We start from the raw sequence: 18,952 nt of genomic DNA, 5'->3' as shown, positions 1-18,952 counted from the left end.
GCAGAATTGGCCAAATGGAAAAAGAAGTACAAAAGCGCATTGAAGAAAATAATTCCTTGAAAATTAGGATTAGGCAAGTAGAAGCTAATTATTCCATGAGACATCAATATGCAATAAAATAAAACCAGAAGAATAAAAAAAAATAGCAGAAAATGTGATTATCTAATCAGAAAAACAACTGGCCTGAAAAACAGATCAAGAAGAGGTAATTTAAGAATCATTTCGCTACTTGAAAGCCATGATGGAAAAAAAAAGAGCCTATACATCATATTTCAAGAAACTGTAAAGGAAAACTGCCTTGGTACCTTAGATCCAAAGAATAAAATAGAAATTAAAAGAATCTATCAATCCCTCCTGAAAGAGATCCCAAAATAGGAACTCCCAAATATATAATACCCAGCCTCATTTCTCAAATATATAGGGAACTGAGTGAAATTTATAAAAAAAAAAAGGGGGGCATTCCCCAGTTGGTCAGGTCATATATACAAAGAATATAAAAGGCAGTCTTCAGAAGAAGAAATCAAAGCTATCTGTAGTCATATGAAAAAAAGTTCTCTATAATAACTATTGATTAAAGAAATGCAAATTATAACTCTGGGGTACCACCTCCCACCTATCAGAAATGACTAACGTTGAAGGAGTTGAAGGAAAATAAGTACACACACACAAAAAAAAAACTGTTGGTAGAGCTATGAACTAGTCTAATCATTCTGGGGAACAATTTAGAATTGTTTATGCCCAAAGGGCTATAAAACTGTGCTTTTCCTTTGACCCAAAAACACCACACTAAGTCTGTAAAAGAGAGCAAAGGAAAAGTAAAAGGACATACATGAACAGAAATATCTATAGCAGCTCTTTTTGTGGTGGTGAAGAATTGGACATTAAGGGGATGCTCGTCAATTGGGGAATGGCTGAACAAGTTGTGGTATATGATTGTGATAGAGTACTATTGTGCTATAAAAAATGATAAGGGGATGGTCTCAGAAAAAAAAATGGGAAGATCTATATGAACTGATGCAAAGTGAAGTGAGAACCAGGAGATTATTGTGCATAGTAACAGCAATGTTATAATGATGATCAGCTGTGAAATATGTGGCTACTCTGATCAATACAGTGATCCAAGATAATTCCTAAGGATTCATGATGAAAAAAAATGTTGTCTATATCCAGAGGGAGAACTAATGAACTCTGAGTTCAAATTGAAGTATAACCTTTTCACTTTATTTTTTTGGTTGCTTTTTTGTGATAGGAGTAATACATGATTTCACAAGTATAATTAAAATCATTTTGTTTGCCTTCTCAGTGGGTAGGGAGGAGTGGGGAGGGAGGGAGAGAATTTGGAACTCAAAATTTTAAAAGAATGTTAAAAACAAATAAAATTTGTTTTAAAAGATAAAGGCAAACTGAAAAAATGAAGGGTTAGATTAGATCAGAAATTCTTATTTTCAAGGGTCTGTAAACTTGAATAGGAAAAACTGTGTCTTTATCTCTACTAACCTTTTGGTTTCTTTTGCAATCCTAAGTAATTTATTATATGCATTTAAAAACAGTATTCTGAAAAGAGTTTGAAGGCTTCATCAGATTGCCAAAGGGATCCATGACCCAAAAATGGCTAAGAACATCCAGGCTAAATATCTAAGTCTCCTTATTGATTTGAATCCTGTGACCTATGATCTTATGCAGAGCTGACATTGATCAGTTCCTACATTTACCAGGAGACCTATACTTGGCTGCCAGAAGTCAAAGGTCTCAGGTAAAAGCTGTCAGAGCTATACAGAACTATCTGAATGGACCTGTGATTGCCTGGTCTTGGACCTGAGCCTTATACTTCACCATGCAGTCTGGTTTGCTCGTTCCCTCAGTATCTTGATTTTCACTGCTGTCTTCACTGCTGCCCACTTCCCACCTTCTATCTTGAACTCTGGGGCCCTGGTCTGCTTAGCATTACTCGGTCTTGCTTACCTCTGCAAAGCCACCTTGCCTTTGGGGCCAACCTACTCAACTTCTCAGCTGAGTCTAGAGCACCTCTGGTCTTCCCCTCCCCAATCCAGCAGACATATGCTGCCACGCTGATCTTACCGCCTCAGTAAGTCTAAAGTCTAAACTCCTCAGCCTGACATTTAAAGTGTTTCTTTGCCTGTCGCCACCTTCCTTAGCCTTCCCCATTAACCCTTGAGCATGAACTCCTTACATCCAGAAGATTGTCCTCCTAGGTATATCCCTATACCCTACTATATTAGTCCTGTAGTGACCTACATCTCTCTAGTTCCTACACTCCATTGTTCTTTTGATTGAATATAGTCACTTGAAGGGAGTAGGACACCTCTTTTTTCTGTTTTCAGGGAATTGTGCCTATTTGTTCTTTGTCTCAATTTGGAAAGTCCCCAGTCTTTCCTCCCATTAGAAATCAGATTGCCTAATTTTGTATCCTGGTTGTTTTCTTTTAATTAATTGGCCTTATTTGATTAATTGTTTGTAATGTATAAAAATCTGTCTCCCACTGTATCCAGGGTCCAGTGCCAAAGCTTAGGGGCCTGGCCCCAATTTGTTGAGTAACTGGCATGTATTGCTTAATAAATCAGTATTCTTAGAAGCCCAAACCTTTTTTTTCCTCAGTCATTTCATCTTTTACTCACCACAAAGGGATATCAGAAATCATCTAGTCCAATTCCCTCATTTTTATAGCAAGGACATTGAGGCATCTAGAAAGGAAGTGACTTATCCAGAGTCATCCTGGTAAATGGTAAAGACAGAACTTAAGCTCAAGTTTTCTAATTCTAAGCCCAGTGTCAAGTCCTATGCTTCTTGAAACCTTCCCTGAGTAGCCCTACTTCTGACATGACACCACATGACCTCTCTTTTCCTGAATGTTTATAAACAGTTATGGTCTACACCCCACATTATAACGTTCAATTATACATTGTGTGGTTTTCCAGGGGTTTGTGCACAAATACTTTGTTTTCTCAACATAATTCCTGCCCTCTGCTTATTATTGTATTCCTTATAGAATCACTACAGTGTGAGCTTACAGCTTGACACTCAGGACTTGACTACTTGTGGACTACACTTTGTCATATGGGAAAAGCTTTTTGTTAAAACATTCGTATTTGTTTGCTGAAGTAATGAGCTATAATCATCCCTCAGCAAAGGAGAAGGTATTATCATTTTCCCTAGCAATTTTTGATCCTTGATAGTAAAGGGAGAGGGAGTCTCAAAGCTTCCTTCTTAAACAAGAAATTAATCAATTCTACTTAGATTTCTCAGCTTCTACCTCCCCCCCCCACCAGTCTAGGCCAATTCTTATCAATGGCCACTGCTTGCAATACCCGATTCTCCATTTTCTTTCTGTAACCCAGAGAAGCATGCAGAGTGGAGCCCTTCCCAGGATCAGTATTCTTCCACATCCAGCTTCAGGGCACACCCCCCCTTGTGCCAATGACTAATCTTAACCCAGAGGGAGATATGTAACTCATACAAAGGTCAAATTTTGGGAAAAATTCCAAACATTGTAGGGAAGGAGGTCCTCAGGTACATGATCCTGTATGATCATTCCAGCTTCATAACCACATAATGTTCGCATTTTATTTTGTACTCAGCTCACTGACAAATAGAATGCAAGGTCCTTGAAGGCAAGACAGTTTCATTTTTTTTTAAATGTGTATCCCTAGTTCCTAGCACAGCACCTTACATACAGTGCTTAATAAGTATTTGTTGAATTGAGTTAAAAGAGGTCTAATCAGGTCACAAGGAATGAACAAGTCCCCATGGCTGACCAATAGAGCCACAGTTTCTGACTAGAGTGGGAGTGGCAGCTAATGATTTTCAAAAGGAAAAAAAAAATACTTCTGGTTTTGAGATCACTTTCACATTGTTCTGCTTTTCAGGCTAGCTGGTCTCTTTAGTGTCCTTGGCATATGTTAGTACTATTATTCCCTATCCATGCTATGCTGTCCCCTCAGTTATAAGCTAGGTAGACTCAGCTTCACCTCCATTGAGTGTAGACAATTGGTGGATGTAGTCCTGGTCATGGCACTTGTAGGGCTGATGAGATACCCTTATGGGTCTAGTTTTCTGATGTTCTATATCTGAATCTATAGACTGACTAGTGCGAGTGAATCAGAACGGGGAAGGGCACACTTGGCCTGGCATGTCAGCCGTCGGTGAGAGCAGGGGAGCATGAATTGCTCAGGGGAGTTGGGCTAAGTTGGACAGTCATCTCCTCAAAAATGCCATATAAATTGATTCCTGCTCCAGAACTGACATTTATTTTTGCAATGGGACAGTATGTTCTGGGATCCCACCTCATAATAGTTGGTCAGCCAACTTTTTATTAAGCACTGTTTTAAGTTCACCTGTATTAAGTAAAGGTATTGTACTGTTGGTGATATAAAGAAAGGTATAAACACAGTCACTGTCCTCAAGGAGCTCACATTCTAATAAGGGAGATAAAGTACAAATAACTAGATACATAGAGAGAGTCTTTGTGTAAAAGCAAGGTAATCTCAGAGGAGGGGCACAAGAAGCTAGTGAGTGAGGAATGGGTAGGGCAGAAAAGGCCTCTTGCAGAAGCTGAAGTTTGAGCTTAGCCTTGAAGGAAGCCAGGAAAGCTAGGATCCGACAAACATGAAGAGGGAGCGCAATCCTCGCATGGGGGAACAGAGTATAAAATCAGGAGATGACATGCCCTATGTGAGGAACAGCAGGTAGGTCAGTGTAGCTGGATCATTGAGTTTGTCAGTCAGTCCTTCAATAAACATTTATTAAGTGCCTCCTATGTGTCAGGCACTGTGCTAAATCCTGAAGATAAAAAGAAAAGCAAAAGATAGTTCTCTAATTTGAATACAGGTCCTCTGACTATAACTTCTGCTCTCTTTGCTGTTATACCAAATTACCTCATCATGGACTATCCCATCTTACCCCTCACACAATTTTATGTGTATGAAGTAAAACTTCAAAGTTGATTTAATTTACCTTTCTCATATTATGATTAGTTATGTAGAACATTCTTTAATGTGATTGTTGGTACTTTATAATTCTTCTGAAAGTTATTTTTTAAAAATCCTTTGGCCATATATATTGAGAAATGGCCTAGTCTTATAAATTTGCACCAATTCTCTGTGTATCTTGGATATCAGACTTTCATTATGGATATTTGATGCAAATAATTTCCCTTTCAACTGTTTCTCTTTTTATTTTGGTTACATTGATTTTGTTCATACCAAAACATTTTAAATTTTATTTAATAAAAATTATTCAACGATTGTTATCATCTATATTCTTTTTTGGTTATAAATCCTACCCCCTCCCCAAATCATAGACCTGAAAGGTATGTTTTTCCATTCTTCTCTATTTTTTAAATGAAATGACATTTTAAGTTTAGATTATTTAACCCATTGGAGTTTATTGTAGTATTTGGTATGAGATATTAGTCTAAACCTTTTTTTCTACCAAACTGCTTTCTAGTTTTCCCAGCAGTCCAAATAAGGAGTTCTTCCTCCAGTAGTTTGCATTCTTAGGTTTCATTATCATACTTGATTTGTTCATTTGTTTCTGGGTATTGCTTATCTAATCCATTCCCCATCTTGACATTCTTTTAGATGGCCAAGATATTTCACAGATTAGCTTGCTTTCAAGATGTCGTTGCTCAGCTCAAGTCCCGTTTCTAGGCTGAAGAGAATCTAGAACAGCAGAAAGAGCATTGCATGTACAGGCCAAGAAACTGGCCCCATGTCCCAGCTCCACCATCGATGAGCTTTTTGACCTTGAACAAATTACTTCATCTGTCAGAGCCTCAGTTTTATTATCTATGAAATAAGGGAACTGGAATGAAAAATCTTTGAAGTCTCTTCTAGGTCTCCTAGTCTGTGTTTGAAGATCTCTTCTTCCAGTTCTAACATCCTGTTTTCTTAGGGCCCTTTCAACTCTGTCACTCTATGTTCCAAGGTCTCTTCGCATTCTAAATGTGCATTCTAAGGTCCTTTCCAACTCTCAGTCGATTTTCTAAGGGTTCTTTTAATTCTATCTATCCCACTATCTTTTACTAGAAATCTGGGAAAACACTTTCCATGACACTTTTGTGGAAGTGAAAGAAGGGGAGGGTAGGATTTTTTTTTCAATATATTAATAGGTTTTGATGATATTTTTTCTTTTTAAAAAATATTTGTTTTAAGAAATTGCTCTTTGGGAGTGGGGAAGAGGAGGGATTCATGGGAATATTTATGTGATGTAAATGCAAAAGATGTCAATAATTTTTTAAAGAATAAATTTACTTAAATATGAATACTATCCCAAACTCTAACTTCTTTTCCATAAATGAGAAGCCTGTTGCTATATTTGCAACAAATTTCCCAACATACACATTACTGAAATGAGTCAAACCTGGAGGCAAGGGGATAGTACACTCAGGGATTCTTCCTTATGTCTTGTTTTCCCCTTCTCACTGTCAGAGTTCATGGCCAAATGCATTGGTTAATAAGGCTTTCATTTTAAGCCAGGCTCTCTACCTCAGAGATTCTTAACCCTTTTTTGTGTCATGTACCCCTTGAGCAGTCTGGTAAAACCTATGGACCCATTGTCAAAATATTTTTAAATACAGAAAATAAAATATGTAGGATTGCAAATGAAATCAATTATATAGAAATAACTTTTCAAAAGTTTAAAGACACTAGGTAAAAGAACTCCAGTTGCCCCTGCCCCTACATAGCAGGAGCTCTCCTCTGTGCTAGAAATATGCCAAAGTCTTTCTCTCCATCAGGAGAGTCCATCAGGACTTCTAGCCTTTTGCCCTCCCTGTCTTGGATCTTGACCTTCATATTACTTGTCTCAGTCTGATAACTTGGTCTTCATACCCAGGCTGCTAGTTCTATTTGGATCTTGGGCCTTCATTTTCATGTTCCTGCCTTTGAACTGAAGCAGACCCAGATAAATCCTGTGAGAGCCCCTTCCCCTGTTGTTTATATGGCTTGTCTTCTTCCTTTCTTCACCTTGGGAGTTTACAGTAAGTTTCATGCTGACTTCCCCATTCCTTATTTAAAAAATATATATATTTATTTATTTATTTATTTTATTTCTAAATTATGGAAGAAAACAAGCATTTCCATAATATAGTAGAATAGAAAATTAAATGATTGCACATGAAACTGCAAATCTATTATGTACAACTTGCTATTCCTTTTAAATATATAATAAAGTTATCACATAAATTTCTTTTTTTATCCTTTTTTTAATACTCCTCCTCTTTTTATCCTCCTCCCCAGGAATGGCTACCATTAGACACAAATATATGCACGTTATATACACATACACATAAAATTATTCTATACGTACTTCTATTTATCAGTTCTTTCTCTAGATACAGATAGCATCTTCCTTCATATGCCCTTTGTAGTTAATTTGGGTATTTATAGTAGTCAAAATGATTTAGTCACTCAAAGTTGTTCTTAAAACAATATGGCAGGGGCAGCTAGGTGGCGCAGTGGATAGAGCACTGGCCCCGGATTCAGGAGGACCTGAGTTCAAATCCGGCCTCAGACACGTAACATTTACTAGCTGTGTGACCCTGGGCAAGTCACTTAACCCCATTGCCTAACCAAAAAAAAAAAAAAGACTTAACAACAATATTGCTGTTACTATATACAACACTCTCTTGGTTCTTCTTATTTCACCATTCATTATTTCATGCAAGTCTATCCATGTTTTTCTATGATCATCAAGCTCACCATTTCTTATAGCACAGTAGTATTTCAATATTTTAAGACTCCATGGTTTCCTTGGCATGAAGGCTTCTTCTACCTATACGGATCCTGACCCCTTCCACACATTAGTTAGTAAACAATCTTTGGAGTTAACTTGGACAAAAAAGTAAACAGATGGTGACCAAACCTGTCAGAATGGACACAGTCTATCACTGTATCTTTACGTAAAGTCCTTTAATTGATCAACATGTATCAAATGCCAGCTATGTGCCAAACACTGTATTGGGCACTGGGGATACAAAGACAAAAGGAAAATGGCCCCTGCCCTCAAGAAGCTTACATTTTATTGGAAGAGAGAAAACCCACAAAAGTACTTAAAGATAAATATAAGGTAATTTGGATCGTGAAGAAAACACTAGCAGCTGTAGTAATCAAGAGAAGCTTCATGTAACAGCTGTTGCATGAGCTGAATTTTGAAGAAAATTAGGGATTCTAGCAAGTGGAGATAAGGAGGGAGGGCATTCCAGGCATGGGAGATATAAAAGGCAGGCAAAACGTGAAGATGGGAGATGGTGAGTTGTAGTGTGAGGAACAGCAAGGTCAGTTTAGCCGGACCTTAGAGTCCACAAAGTGGAGTAATGTATGTAATAAAACTGAAAATGTAGGTCAGGGCTAGGTGGTCAGTCAGCCAGCAAGTATCTATTAGGCACTTACTGTGTGCCAGCCACTATGCCAAGCAGTGAGGGGATACAAAAAAAGGCAAAAACAATTCCTGGTTTTGGAGAGTTCACACTTTAATGGAGAAGGCTGCATGGATACACTAGGTTCATATAAGATACAAGCATAGCAGTTGGAAGGCAGTCTCAGAGGGGAAAATACTAACAGCTGGGGGACTGGGAATGACCTCTTGCAGAAAGGGTGGATTTAAGCTAAGTCTCAGAGGAAGCCAGGAAAAGTCAGAAGTATAGGTGAGGAGGGAGATATTCTAGGACTGGGGGATACCCACTGCAAATACATGGAAGCAGTAGGTGAAGTGTTGAGTAAAGACCAGCAAGTAAGCCTGTATATCTGGATCATAGCAGAACAACAAGGACACCAGTTTGGCCGAACCATAAAATTTAGGAAGGGAAGTAATGTGTAAGGTTGGTTGAGCCCAGGTTGTGAAGGGCTTAAAACAAAACAGAGGAGCTTACATTTGATCCTAGAGGCAATAGAGAATTGTTAGAGTTTATTGAGTAGGGGAGTGACATGGTCAGGCTTGTAATTTAGGAAGCCAGGTGGTACAGTGGATAGAACAGGGGACCTGAAATAAAGAAGACTTGTGAAGGGGGGGGGGGGCAGCTAGGTGGCACAGCAGATAGAACACTGTCCCTGGAGTCAGGGGGACCTGAGTTCAAATCCGGTCTCAGACCAGACACTTGACACTTACTAGCTATGTGACCTTGGGCAAATCACTTAACCCCAATTGCCTTGCAAAGAAGAAGGAGAAAAATGGTTATAATCTAAACACTTGCCTCCAAGGATTATTTTGAGAATCAAATGAGATCATATTGGTAAAGAGCTTCATAGACCTGAAAGTGCTATATTAATACTACCTATTAGTAGTGGTAGTTCAACATTTATTAAATGTTTATTATGTACAAGGGATTGTGCTAGCTAGTCACTGAGAGTACAAAGACAAAATACATCAAATAAAAATACTTATATTTTATATGATTGGGTAATGTGAAAAATGAATTCCAAAGAGCACTGTTAGATATAGATGTATATTATATAATATGCAGATGCATATAATACACATATACATGTGTATTATATGTGTATATTTACACACATATATGTGTATACACATATGTGTATATATATATATATATATATATATATATATATATGTATTTCCTTTTTCTGTTCCTCTGGAAAGTTCCCAGTTTGTTTGAAAGGGTTCTGGGGATGACCAGTTTTAGCATCCCAATACTTCAAGAACCTGCGATCTCATCTGCAGTCCTTCCTCCACTGATGCAGATCCTGATATCTCTGTCACTTAGCAGATAAACTTCACGAGGGGTTATGGCCAAAAACGTGTTATGGTGTGACCAACCAACTGATAAGCAGGCTTCAGTAAATGCCTTTTGTGTTTGCATAGAAGAAATCAATCAAACTTTAAAAGAGGAAAAATAGTGAGACCCTTGTTCAAAGCTAACTGGACTTCTGGATGCATTCACTTGCCCATCCTTACTTGTGAGCAGATCATGAACCTTCTCTCTAAACAGAGGAGTGAATCAAAGAGATCTAGAGCGGAATCAAATTGGAGTGAGCGGCCACATAAGTAATGAGTTCTCCATCACTGGAGGCATTCAAGAGGAAGTTGAATGACTCATTTTCAGGGATGTTGTAGAAGTGGTTCCGGTTGGATTACATGCCCTCCAAAACCTGGACCAGCTCTAAGTCCTTTGATCCAAGGACTTCTTTCAACCCTGAATTTTGCTTCCAGTTCTTTTCTGGACTTAGTAGAGCCCATACTGATCTAACAAAAATCCTGTTTTTCAGGTTGTCTCTGAGAATTGAACCGGGAAGCTGTTCTCCCCGACTGGTGTCTTCAAAGGAGGACCTTGCAGGTATCTTAAAGTTACTCTGATTGTTATAAGTTGTGGACAGATCTGAGGTGGCCTGGCTCCATGAGTAGATGATAAAACTATGCTTAATGAATAGTTGAATAAGCAACCATCCAGGTACCCAGAGCGGCCTTGGTAACTGAGAGAAAGCCAACAGCCCAGCTTCCCCAAATCACAGTCCAGTTCTCATACACACATAATTGTAGCCCAATTCTAAGAGGCAGCCCCTTGGATAAATGGGTCACATCCTGGATGGCTTTCTTGGGCAGAGACCTGGAGGAATAGTTACAAAGGTCCAACATCATCTGGAATATCCCTGGAGAAGAGAGGCATAGCATGGGGCTGGTTCTATAAGGGGAGTAGAGGGAAGGGCTATAGGAACTCAGTTTAAAGCGTTTCTTAGGTCATCTGTAGGCAGGAGGAAGAGACAGAAAGCTTCTCGGAGGCCTCCTAAAGCCTTCTAACCCAGAGGCTACCAGTTGATTGAATCTTCACATTTGTCACTAATGCTCCTTAGCCCATGGCTATCTCCTTCACATTGACTAAATATTTTCATTTAGCCACTAGCCTGAATTTGCACCAGGTAGAGGTTCATTTTGGCAAACAAGTGTCCTCTTTTAAAACTCAAATACCTATGAGAAATTTCAAAGAAGATGCAAGCTGCTACCTTTGCTGGAGTCATAGGTTGATTTCAACATGTTTTAAGATATCATTTTGTAAAAATGCAATAATTAATTTGGGAGAGGCATCCCCACTGATTCAGCTGTCAGTTGGCCATGAGCCTAGGTGATCTTGACGTAGGAGCTATCTAAGATTGATAAACAAGAACAGGAATTGGGGGAGTGAGTCAAGAGGAGTCCATGATTTCAAACAGAGAAAAGGAGTGTCTGTTTTTGACCAAGAAATGGAAGAAAAGGACACTATATTGCAAATCTAAAAGGTAAAACCAAAAGCAAGGAAGAAATAATATGATACCCACAAATGCACAACTTTGAGGAATATTAATAAAAAATATTTTGAGTTGAGCTGGAGTGGGGATCAGAGGGTTGTAGACTTGCACTTTTGTCACTGAAGAGAACTCTACGTGTGGAAACTCCCTATGCCGGTGCAGATCAGCAACTCATCTATAAGGTATAGTCTTAGGGAAATGGTTGGGCCGTTGAGAGGTTAGATGATTTGCCTATGGTCATGTGGCTAGTATAAGTCAGAAGCAAGACTTGAACCCTGCTCATCCTGACTCCAAGACCAGACCTCCATCCATGTTGCTGCTCAAACTCACTAATAATGATATCACTAGCTCATACTTACATAGAACTTTAGAGTTTAAAATGTGCTTACTTTCTTTGCAACAACAATTTGAGGTGGCTAGTACAAGTATCATGTCTCTGTTTTACAGAAGAAAATTGAGGCTCAGAGAGTTTCAGTGATTTGCCAACAGCCACAGCCATGCATGTTCATAGCAAGGTGGTAATAGTGAAGATAGGCACCAGTGTTCTTTCCAATATCCTAGAAAATTCACTGACACTGCATTGAAGGGGGAAAAAAAGCCTGGGTGCCAGAGGGACCAAGCAGCAACAAAACCTTGGCGTGCATGAGCAGTCATACCTGTCATAACCTAAAGGAGCTAGAGACTGGTGGAATTAACAAAAGCTGTTAGATCAGACAAGCAGCAAATCCAGAAAGCAAATCTTAAACACAAATACAAAAATTCCCTTGGTCTTTCTTCTAGTGAGTGCCTGCTAGGTACCAGGCACTATGGCGGGTGCTGGAGATGTCAAACCAAAAATAAAATAGTCCCTGCCCTCAAGGAACTTGCATTCTCTCAGTGGAGACAAAATGTATACATATAAATATATGTAAAACAAATACAAGGTGAATTCAGGGGGGAGGCAATAGGAGCTGGGGCTAGCATTTAAGCAGAGCTTTGAAGGAGACTAGAGATTCAAAGAGGTAAGAAGGCAGCAGAGAGTACCACAAGACTGCCTCTAGGTAAAGGTAAGTCTCTTCTGAGAGAAAATTCTGGGGTTAGGGGAAGCAGAGCAACTTTCCCGAATGAGCATGTCTGAAAAGCATGGGAGTCCAGCCTACCTAGGGAGAGAAATTGGACTCATAGTCTAGGCCTTAAGTCAGAACAGAGATATTGAGTACAGGAATTCCTCTGCCAGAGGCAATACCCACTAATACTTCAGTGCTCGAATGATTTCACCAATGACAGTATTCCCTGCAGTGATGCAGTTTGCAACCTATTCTTGATACCCATCCTGTACAACTCCCATGGCTTCTCATAAATTTGGCACTGGGGCTTCATCTAACATATTGACTATCTTCCTCTAGTTCTGGTGCCATGGTGAGGATACCAGTGGAACTCGTTGAGCTACCCATCAGTTAAACATTAGTCTTATCACATGACAGGCCTATCATTTAGTTCAGATATTTTTTCTAATGACAACCTTTAGTCCACTTCTCCTACATAATCCCTTGAATTGTACTATGGTACAGTTGTCTTCCACCAACTATGTGCCTCTCCATTCCTCTTCTGATGAGTCTCAGTTTTAGTTCTCCAGACACTAGGCTTCCACAGCTGACAAGCACACAGTAGCACCAGAAGCATATTTTTATTTTTAAAAAAATGAGCTTTGCTTCAGTGAGAGCTTGGGGGGAGTCATCAAAAGAACATTTCAATGTCTCAAAGACAATCCAACCTGTACTCCTCTGGTTGTTCACTTCTCTTCATTGGAATGCCCAGGATAAATGTTTAGGAAAAAAGCATCATTACAATGATCACAGCATATGCTCCAAAAATCTATTTCAAGGGATGAAGAGATAAGAGATTCTATAGAGAACTTAAAGCACTCTAAATTAAAACAACATATATTTCTGTACCTGGTGATTTCAGTGTGAGGGCAGCAAAAAAAAAATATGTTGGAAAATATGGTTTGAGAGTAAGGAGTAAGAGAAATCAGACACTTGTAGATGCCAATGAAGCTTCAGGCCTTTATATCATGAATGCTTTCTTTAAGAAAAGAATTGGGAGGCACTGGGTATGGCAAGCACCAAATAATACAAACAGTGAAGTAGGTTGTATTTAAGCAAAAAGGAAATGACTCATTACTCATTTACTATGTCAGAATGTAAACTCCTTGAAGATGGGACTGTTTTCATTTTTCTCTTTATTTCTTCAGTGCATAGAACAGAGCCTGGAACATAGAATTTATTGTTGTTCAGTCATTTCAGTTGTGTCCAATTCTTCATGGCCCCATTTGGGGTTTTCTTGGCAGAGATGCTGGAGTAGTTTGCCATTTCCTTCGCCAGGGAACATAGAAAGCACTTCATAAATGCCTCTTGACTAGAACGTGGGGTTCATTCCTGAATCAGCTGTGTGATCACCAACTTGCTAAAGCAAAGATTAAAATTAATACGAAATTAAGATGAAAAAAGATGTGGTGTATAGTTAACCATAATCTGAACTACTTAAACAAGTTATTTATACCAAAAAAGGAAATGGATTGAGGAAAGGATACCTAAACTGAGTTTAACATTCCCTACAAAAGTTTAAGTAAGTCAGTTGCCAGAACAAGAGGACCAAAAGAACCTAAAAACTACTTTATATAGCAAACAGTGGATCTTTTTGCCAAGGAGAAAGATATGTCATCCAAGGGCAACACTGGTTTATAATATAACTCACTTGTAAAATCTTACAGTGAAGGACAGCAAAAGATTATGAGGAGTTTCACCTTATAAAACATTAAGAATCAGTGGTAGGAAAAAACAGTTTAAAGAAAGCTTGGCAAAAGACATAACTAAGTAAAGTCATAATGAGGACATTTAAGTATGAAACTGGAAGGAAAACAGACAAAAGAGGGAAACGATCTGTAAGGATTTTTATAACAGATTCTTAACACCATTGAGAAGAGCAAGAGCCACCATATTTGGACTCTAACATCCCAATCCTAGATGTTCTTTTTGAGTAAGTGGAAATGATATTGAAGGACAAAAAGTTGGGAAAAGTTTCTGGAATAGGCCAAGTGCATATCAAAATAATTCAATGCTGAAAGTGAAAGGATTTGGGTTTTGTTTTTTGTTTTGTTTTGTTTTTTAGGAATTAAGGGTTCAAATCTGAAACTTTCTGAAGCAAGCAAAGAAACTAAAGATGTAGGAAAGTCTTAAACATTATTATTACTGGGGAAAATGGTAACTATACTTACTTTCTCATCTAAATTAAATTTTTATGGAAATAATTTGTGCATGCATGAAGAGCATCTTTGATTTGAAGGAAATAGGTATGCATTTGCAAATAATATTCCACAATAAACCACATCTTTACTGTAAAATAATGGACTGAAAGATGTAGAGAACTCAAAATCCCATTCTTTTGTGATCCTCCATGGCCCCAGATGATCCATCCTGAAATATTCCCAAATCATCATTTCCTTTCTGGATGGGATCTAACATCATCATGCAAACCAGCCAGCAGAGAGCTAGGAGTGCATTATGCATCATGAATGGGATTCTGGGTCATAGCCTTCTAGTGAGGAAAGAAGAAGATTCTGAGTAAGGCCACATTTTGCAGAAAAGAGGACACTTGCTACCTCTGTGACCTTGGTCAAGTTACTTAACCTTTCTGGGCCTCATGTTCCTCACCTGTAAAATGAGAAAGTTGGTGTAGATGACCTCTCAGGTCCGTGATAGCTCTAGATTGATGGCCCCCAGATACTTCTAGCGCTAAATCCATAGGTTTTCACATGTGACTCTACAGCTAGAAGACCATCAAGGGACTATAGCCATGATATAGAGAAGCAAAAAATATGGACTTTTCCCTCCCTTGCTGCCATGAGTTATTTGGACAGTGCAGGTCTGATGGGAAAAGGGTTACCTTGCTAGCAACCCCAAGTTGGTTTTTCTTCTGGAGAAAGTCTATGTTTAGAGTGAAAGTAGGACTCACCAGAATGTCAGGAGGCTGCCTATCAACCCCAAATTTATTTCCATCCCAAAGAAAGTCTAAAACTGAGTGGCACGATGAGACTTAGTGATTAAATAGGGGCCTGGGGAAATCTGGGAGTCATCAGGAAGAGAAAATAATTGTTTATGGGCTACTATGAGTCTTTTATGAGAATTCTGTATTTCCTGTGAAGTAAAATTGTTTATGGTTCATTGAGTCCTTTATCTCTTTTCTGTGTTTCCTGCGGGGTGAAATAAAAATTATTATGTACTTGATTACATATATAATATTTATATGATATATATAGACATAGATTTTGCATTGAGTGTTTGCCTGGAAACTAGATTCCCTTTTTTCTCTACATCAATGGGGGTTTGCATACAAGTTATATTTGAATAATAATAGTAGCTAACATTTATTTACAACTTACAATGTGCCAGGCACTAGGCTAGTTGTTTTACAATTATTATCTCATTTTGATCCTCACAACCCTGCAAGGTGGGTGCTATTATTATCCCCATTTTACAGATGAAGAAACTGAGACAAACAGATTAAATAACTTGCCGAGGGTCACACAACTAGAAAATGTCAGAGGCTGCATTTGAACTCAGGTCTTTCTGACCCCAGGCCTACACACCTCTATCTATTGCACTACCTACCTGCCCCTGAACTGCACTGAATTATCCTGAAACTCACAGCCTAAACTCAAAATGAGCTAAAGCTAGTAAGGAAATCTAATGACAACAATAACACAAAAAGCTGTTATTTTTTAAGTTCATTGAAATCCAAGCATTGTGGCATATACCTGTAACCCCACCTGCCAAATGCCAGTTACCTGAGGCTGACAGATAGCTTAAGCTCAGGATTTCCAAGCTACGTTGGGTTGTGCAGATTGGTTGTCAACATGAAGTTCATCATCAATGTGGTGAACCCTGAGGAGTTTAGGGAACTACCGGATTATTTAACCAGACCAGAATGGAAATGGAGTAGGGTTAAGCCCTTATGCTGATCAGTTGTGGGACTGGGCCTATGATGAGCCCCTATACTTCACCTAGGTGAGACTGGTAGGCCTAGTCGTGTATGTGTGTGTGTGTGTGTGTGTGTGTGAGAGAGAGAGACAAAAAGGCAGAGAGATAGAGAGAGGAAGATCAAAGAAGGGATAGTATTACACAGGGTAGATAAGACAATGGAATCGAAGAGACAGTGCAGAGCTGCTTCTTTATGATTTTGCAGTTTTTTCTCTGACAAAGAAGAGTGACATTTGAGTTTGGAATAAAAGAACGTAGAACGAGAACTGGCCATCAGTTGATAACAGGAAATATTAAGAGATCACCTAGTTGTCCTTAATACTCCAAGTCCCCTGGCCTGAATGAAGTAGTGAGAGAACTTGTAGATATATCTGACCCAGTGCCTGTCTTATATGAAAGATCATTGAGAATGAGGCACAGTGTCGTGGGACTAGAGAAGAGCAAACGTCCCGCTTTTCAAAACAAGGAAGAGAAAATTATAGGGTTACCGGTCGGTGATCCTAACTTTTATTCCTGGGAACATTCCAGAGCCGATCCATCAAAAAAATAGTTACCATCCAGAAAAGTGGTGATACAGGGAGACACCATGATGTCAATAGGAGTAAATCCTGTCTGATTAAACTTGTTAATCTTCCCCCCCCCCCCAGGATTACTAAATTAGCGGATCTGGTGAATTAACTATAGATATCATTCACATAGATTTTTTAAAAGCTTGCTTTTTAAAAATTTCATATTATTCTTGTGGACAAATAGAGAGATGTGGGCTCCAACAATAATACAATTAGATGGATTCATAATTGGATGAATGGCTATATTCAAAGAGTAGTTGTTAATGGTTCAATATCCACTTGTCAGGAAGTTTCCAGTGGAGTGCCCCAGGGATGTAAGCCTTGAGCTTATTAAATCTGCAGATGGTACAAAGCTTGGGCTCAAGGAGGGGTATAGTTAACACAATGGATGACAGACAGATAAAAAAAGATCTTGACAGGGTATTGCATTACACTGAATCTAATAAAATGAAATTTAATAAGGACAGCTTGAGTTAAAAAAGTCTACTAGGCAAGTAAAAGATGGGGGTAGCATGGGTACCCAATAAGGTCTTGGGGTTTCAGGGGCTTGTAAACTCCATATGAGTTAGCACTGTGGTGTAGCACCCCAAAAAAGCCAATTGATCCTGGTCCTTCCTGTTGTCTTCTGCTCTGGTCAGGCAATTTCTGAAGTATTGCATTCAGTTCTGGGTGCTACAGTTTAGGAATGACATTCAGAAGCTAGAGATTCTAGAGGAAGAAAGCAGCATAGTAAGGGATCGTGAGTTCCTATCATATTAAGATTAGTAGAAGGCGCTAGGAACATTTAGCCCAGGGAAGAGGAGACTTAAAAGGGACATGATAACTGTGCTCAAGTTTTGAAGGATTGTCATGTGGAAAAGGGATCAGACTTGTTCTTTTTTACCCCAGAGTGCAGAACCAAGGTCAGTAGTAGAAATTTGCCTACAAAAAGGCAAATTTAAGCTTCCTAACAATTATATCTATCTGAAAATGGAATGGGCTGCCTTGGGAAGCAACAACTTCTCCCTTATTAAAGGTCTTCAAGCAGAGGATGGATATCCACTTATAAGGGTTGTTATCATGGGGATTCCTTTTGGCTGTGGGTTGAACCATATTGGCCATTGGTCCCTTCTGACTCTAAAAATTCTATGATTTCCCAGAGAGAACTCTAGATGAGGATAAAATGAGTCAAAGATATAGAGATCACTCCTAAGATTGGATTCGTTCCATGTATAATCCAAGCTTGGGGCCTTGGGTGATGGACTTCATCTTGTAGGATACAGAAGAATAGATTTAGATCTGAAAGGAACTTCAGGGATCATCTTCATCCAATTTCTCTTCCTTTTGAAGATGAGAAAACTGAGGACCAGGAAGATGAAGGTCCAAGGTCACATGGCTAGTAAGTGTTGGGATTCACCCTCCAGGTCTTCTGACTTAAAATATCATGCTCCATCCTACTTTTTATGCATCAATAAAAGAGATTATATGATTCTTCTCTTCCTTTGTATAAGAAGAATGTCTTAGAGTCCATTATGTTGCAACCCCAAAATTTCCAGGAACCTGTTTTTATATACATATTAGTCTGATCCCTTGAGGAGAGGATGTGCATTTGGGAAACCATTCCAAAAATGTCTCAGGGACTGAGCATGACTTGGTCAGTGCCACCCAAGTAAAATGCTTTCAGTTCTGTTCCCTTTTTTCCAAACATCCTATCATATGAATTAAGAGTAGTCTTGTTTCTAATGGTTCAGATCATTGCTTCTTGGCCAAATTTGATCCCAGAGCAAGGGAACAGCATGGTGGCAGAAAGAGCATACCTGGGAAGTTGGAAGTTCTGAATTAAACAACTAATGTTTAATTCAAGTCTGTGGCTATGACCTCAGACAAGTCATGTAATATCTCCTCCCCTCTAGTAACCTGAATTTCTCCAGCTCTGGTTCCCTCAGCTCTGATTGATTATTTTTTGCCTTATTTTGCTAAGGCCAAGCCTCCATACCATTTCCTGGCCTACTCATGTTATGTCTCCCAGAGTCCCCCCCCCCTTTCTAGATTCCCTTTAAATGTTGTGTTTTCTCCATTAGAATGTAAGCTTCTTGAGGGGCAGGGAACTTGTATTTTTTTTCTATGTTAT

The 18,952-nt window shown here is 38.9% G+C and overlaps 1 protein-coding gene across 2 annotated transcripts in view; it reads left to right on the top strand.

Moving 5' to 3' along the window:
• RALGPS1 (Ral GEF with PH domain and SH3 binding motif 1) overlaps positions 1 to 18,952 on the top strand; it is a 606,537-nt gene that overhangs the window by 477,933 nt on the left and 109,652 nt on the right. For both annotated transcript variants that reach the window (XM_020984956.2, XM_020984955.2), the window contains exon 12: positions 10,242 to 10,309. In XM_020984956.2, the coding sequence (XP_020840615.1) occupies positions 10,242 to 10,309 (68 nt within the window). The remainder of the gene's footprint in view (positions 1 to 10,241; positions 10,310 to 18,952) is intronic.

This window comes from Phascolarctos cinereus, unplaced genomic scaffold, assembly GCF_003287225.1.
Source record: "Phascolarctos cinereus isolate Bilbo 61053 unplaced genomic scaffold, phaCin_HiC Scaffold_2;HRSCAF=192, whole genome shotgun sequence".
Lineage (NCBI taxonomy): Eukaryota > Metazoa > Chordata > Mammalia > Diprotodontia > Phascolarctidae > Phascolarctos > Phascolarctos cinereus.
The sequence above is the reverse complement of the archived record's forward strand: the minus strand, read 5'-3'. Positions and strand labels throughout refer to the sequence as shown.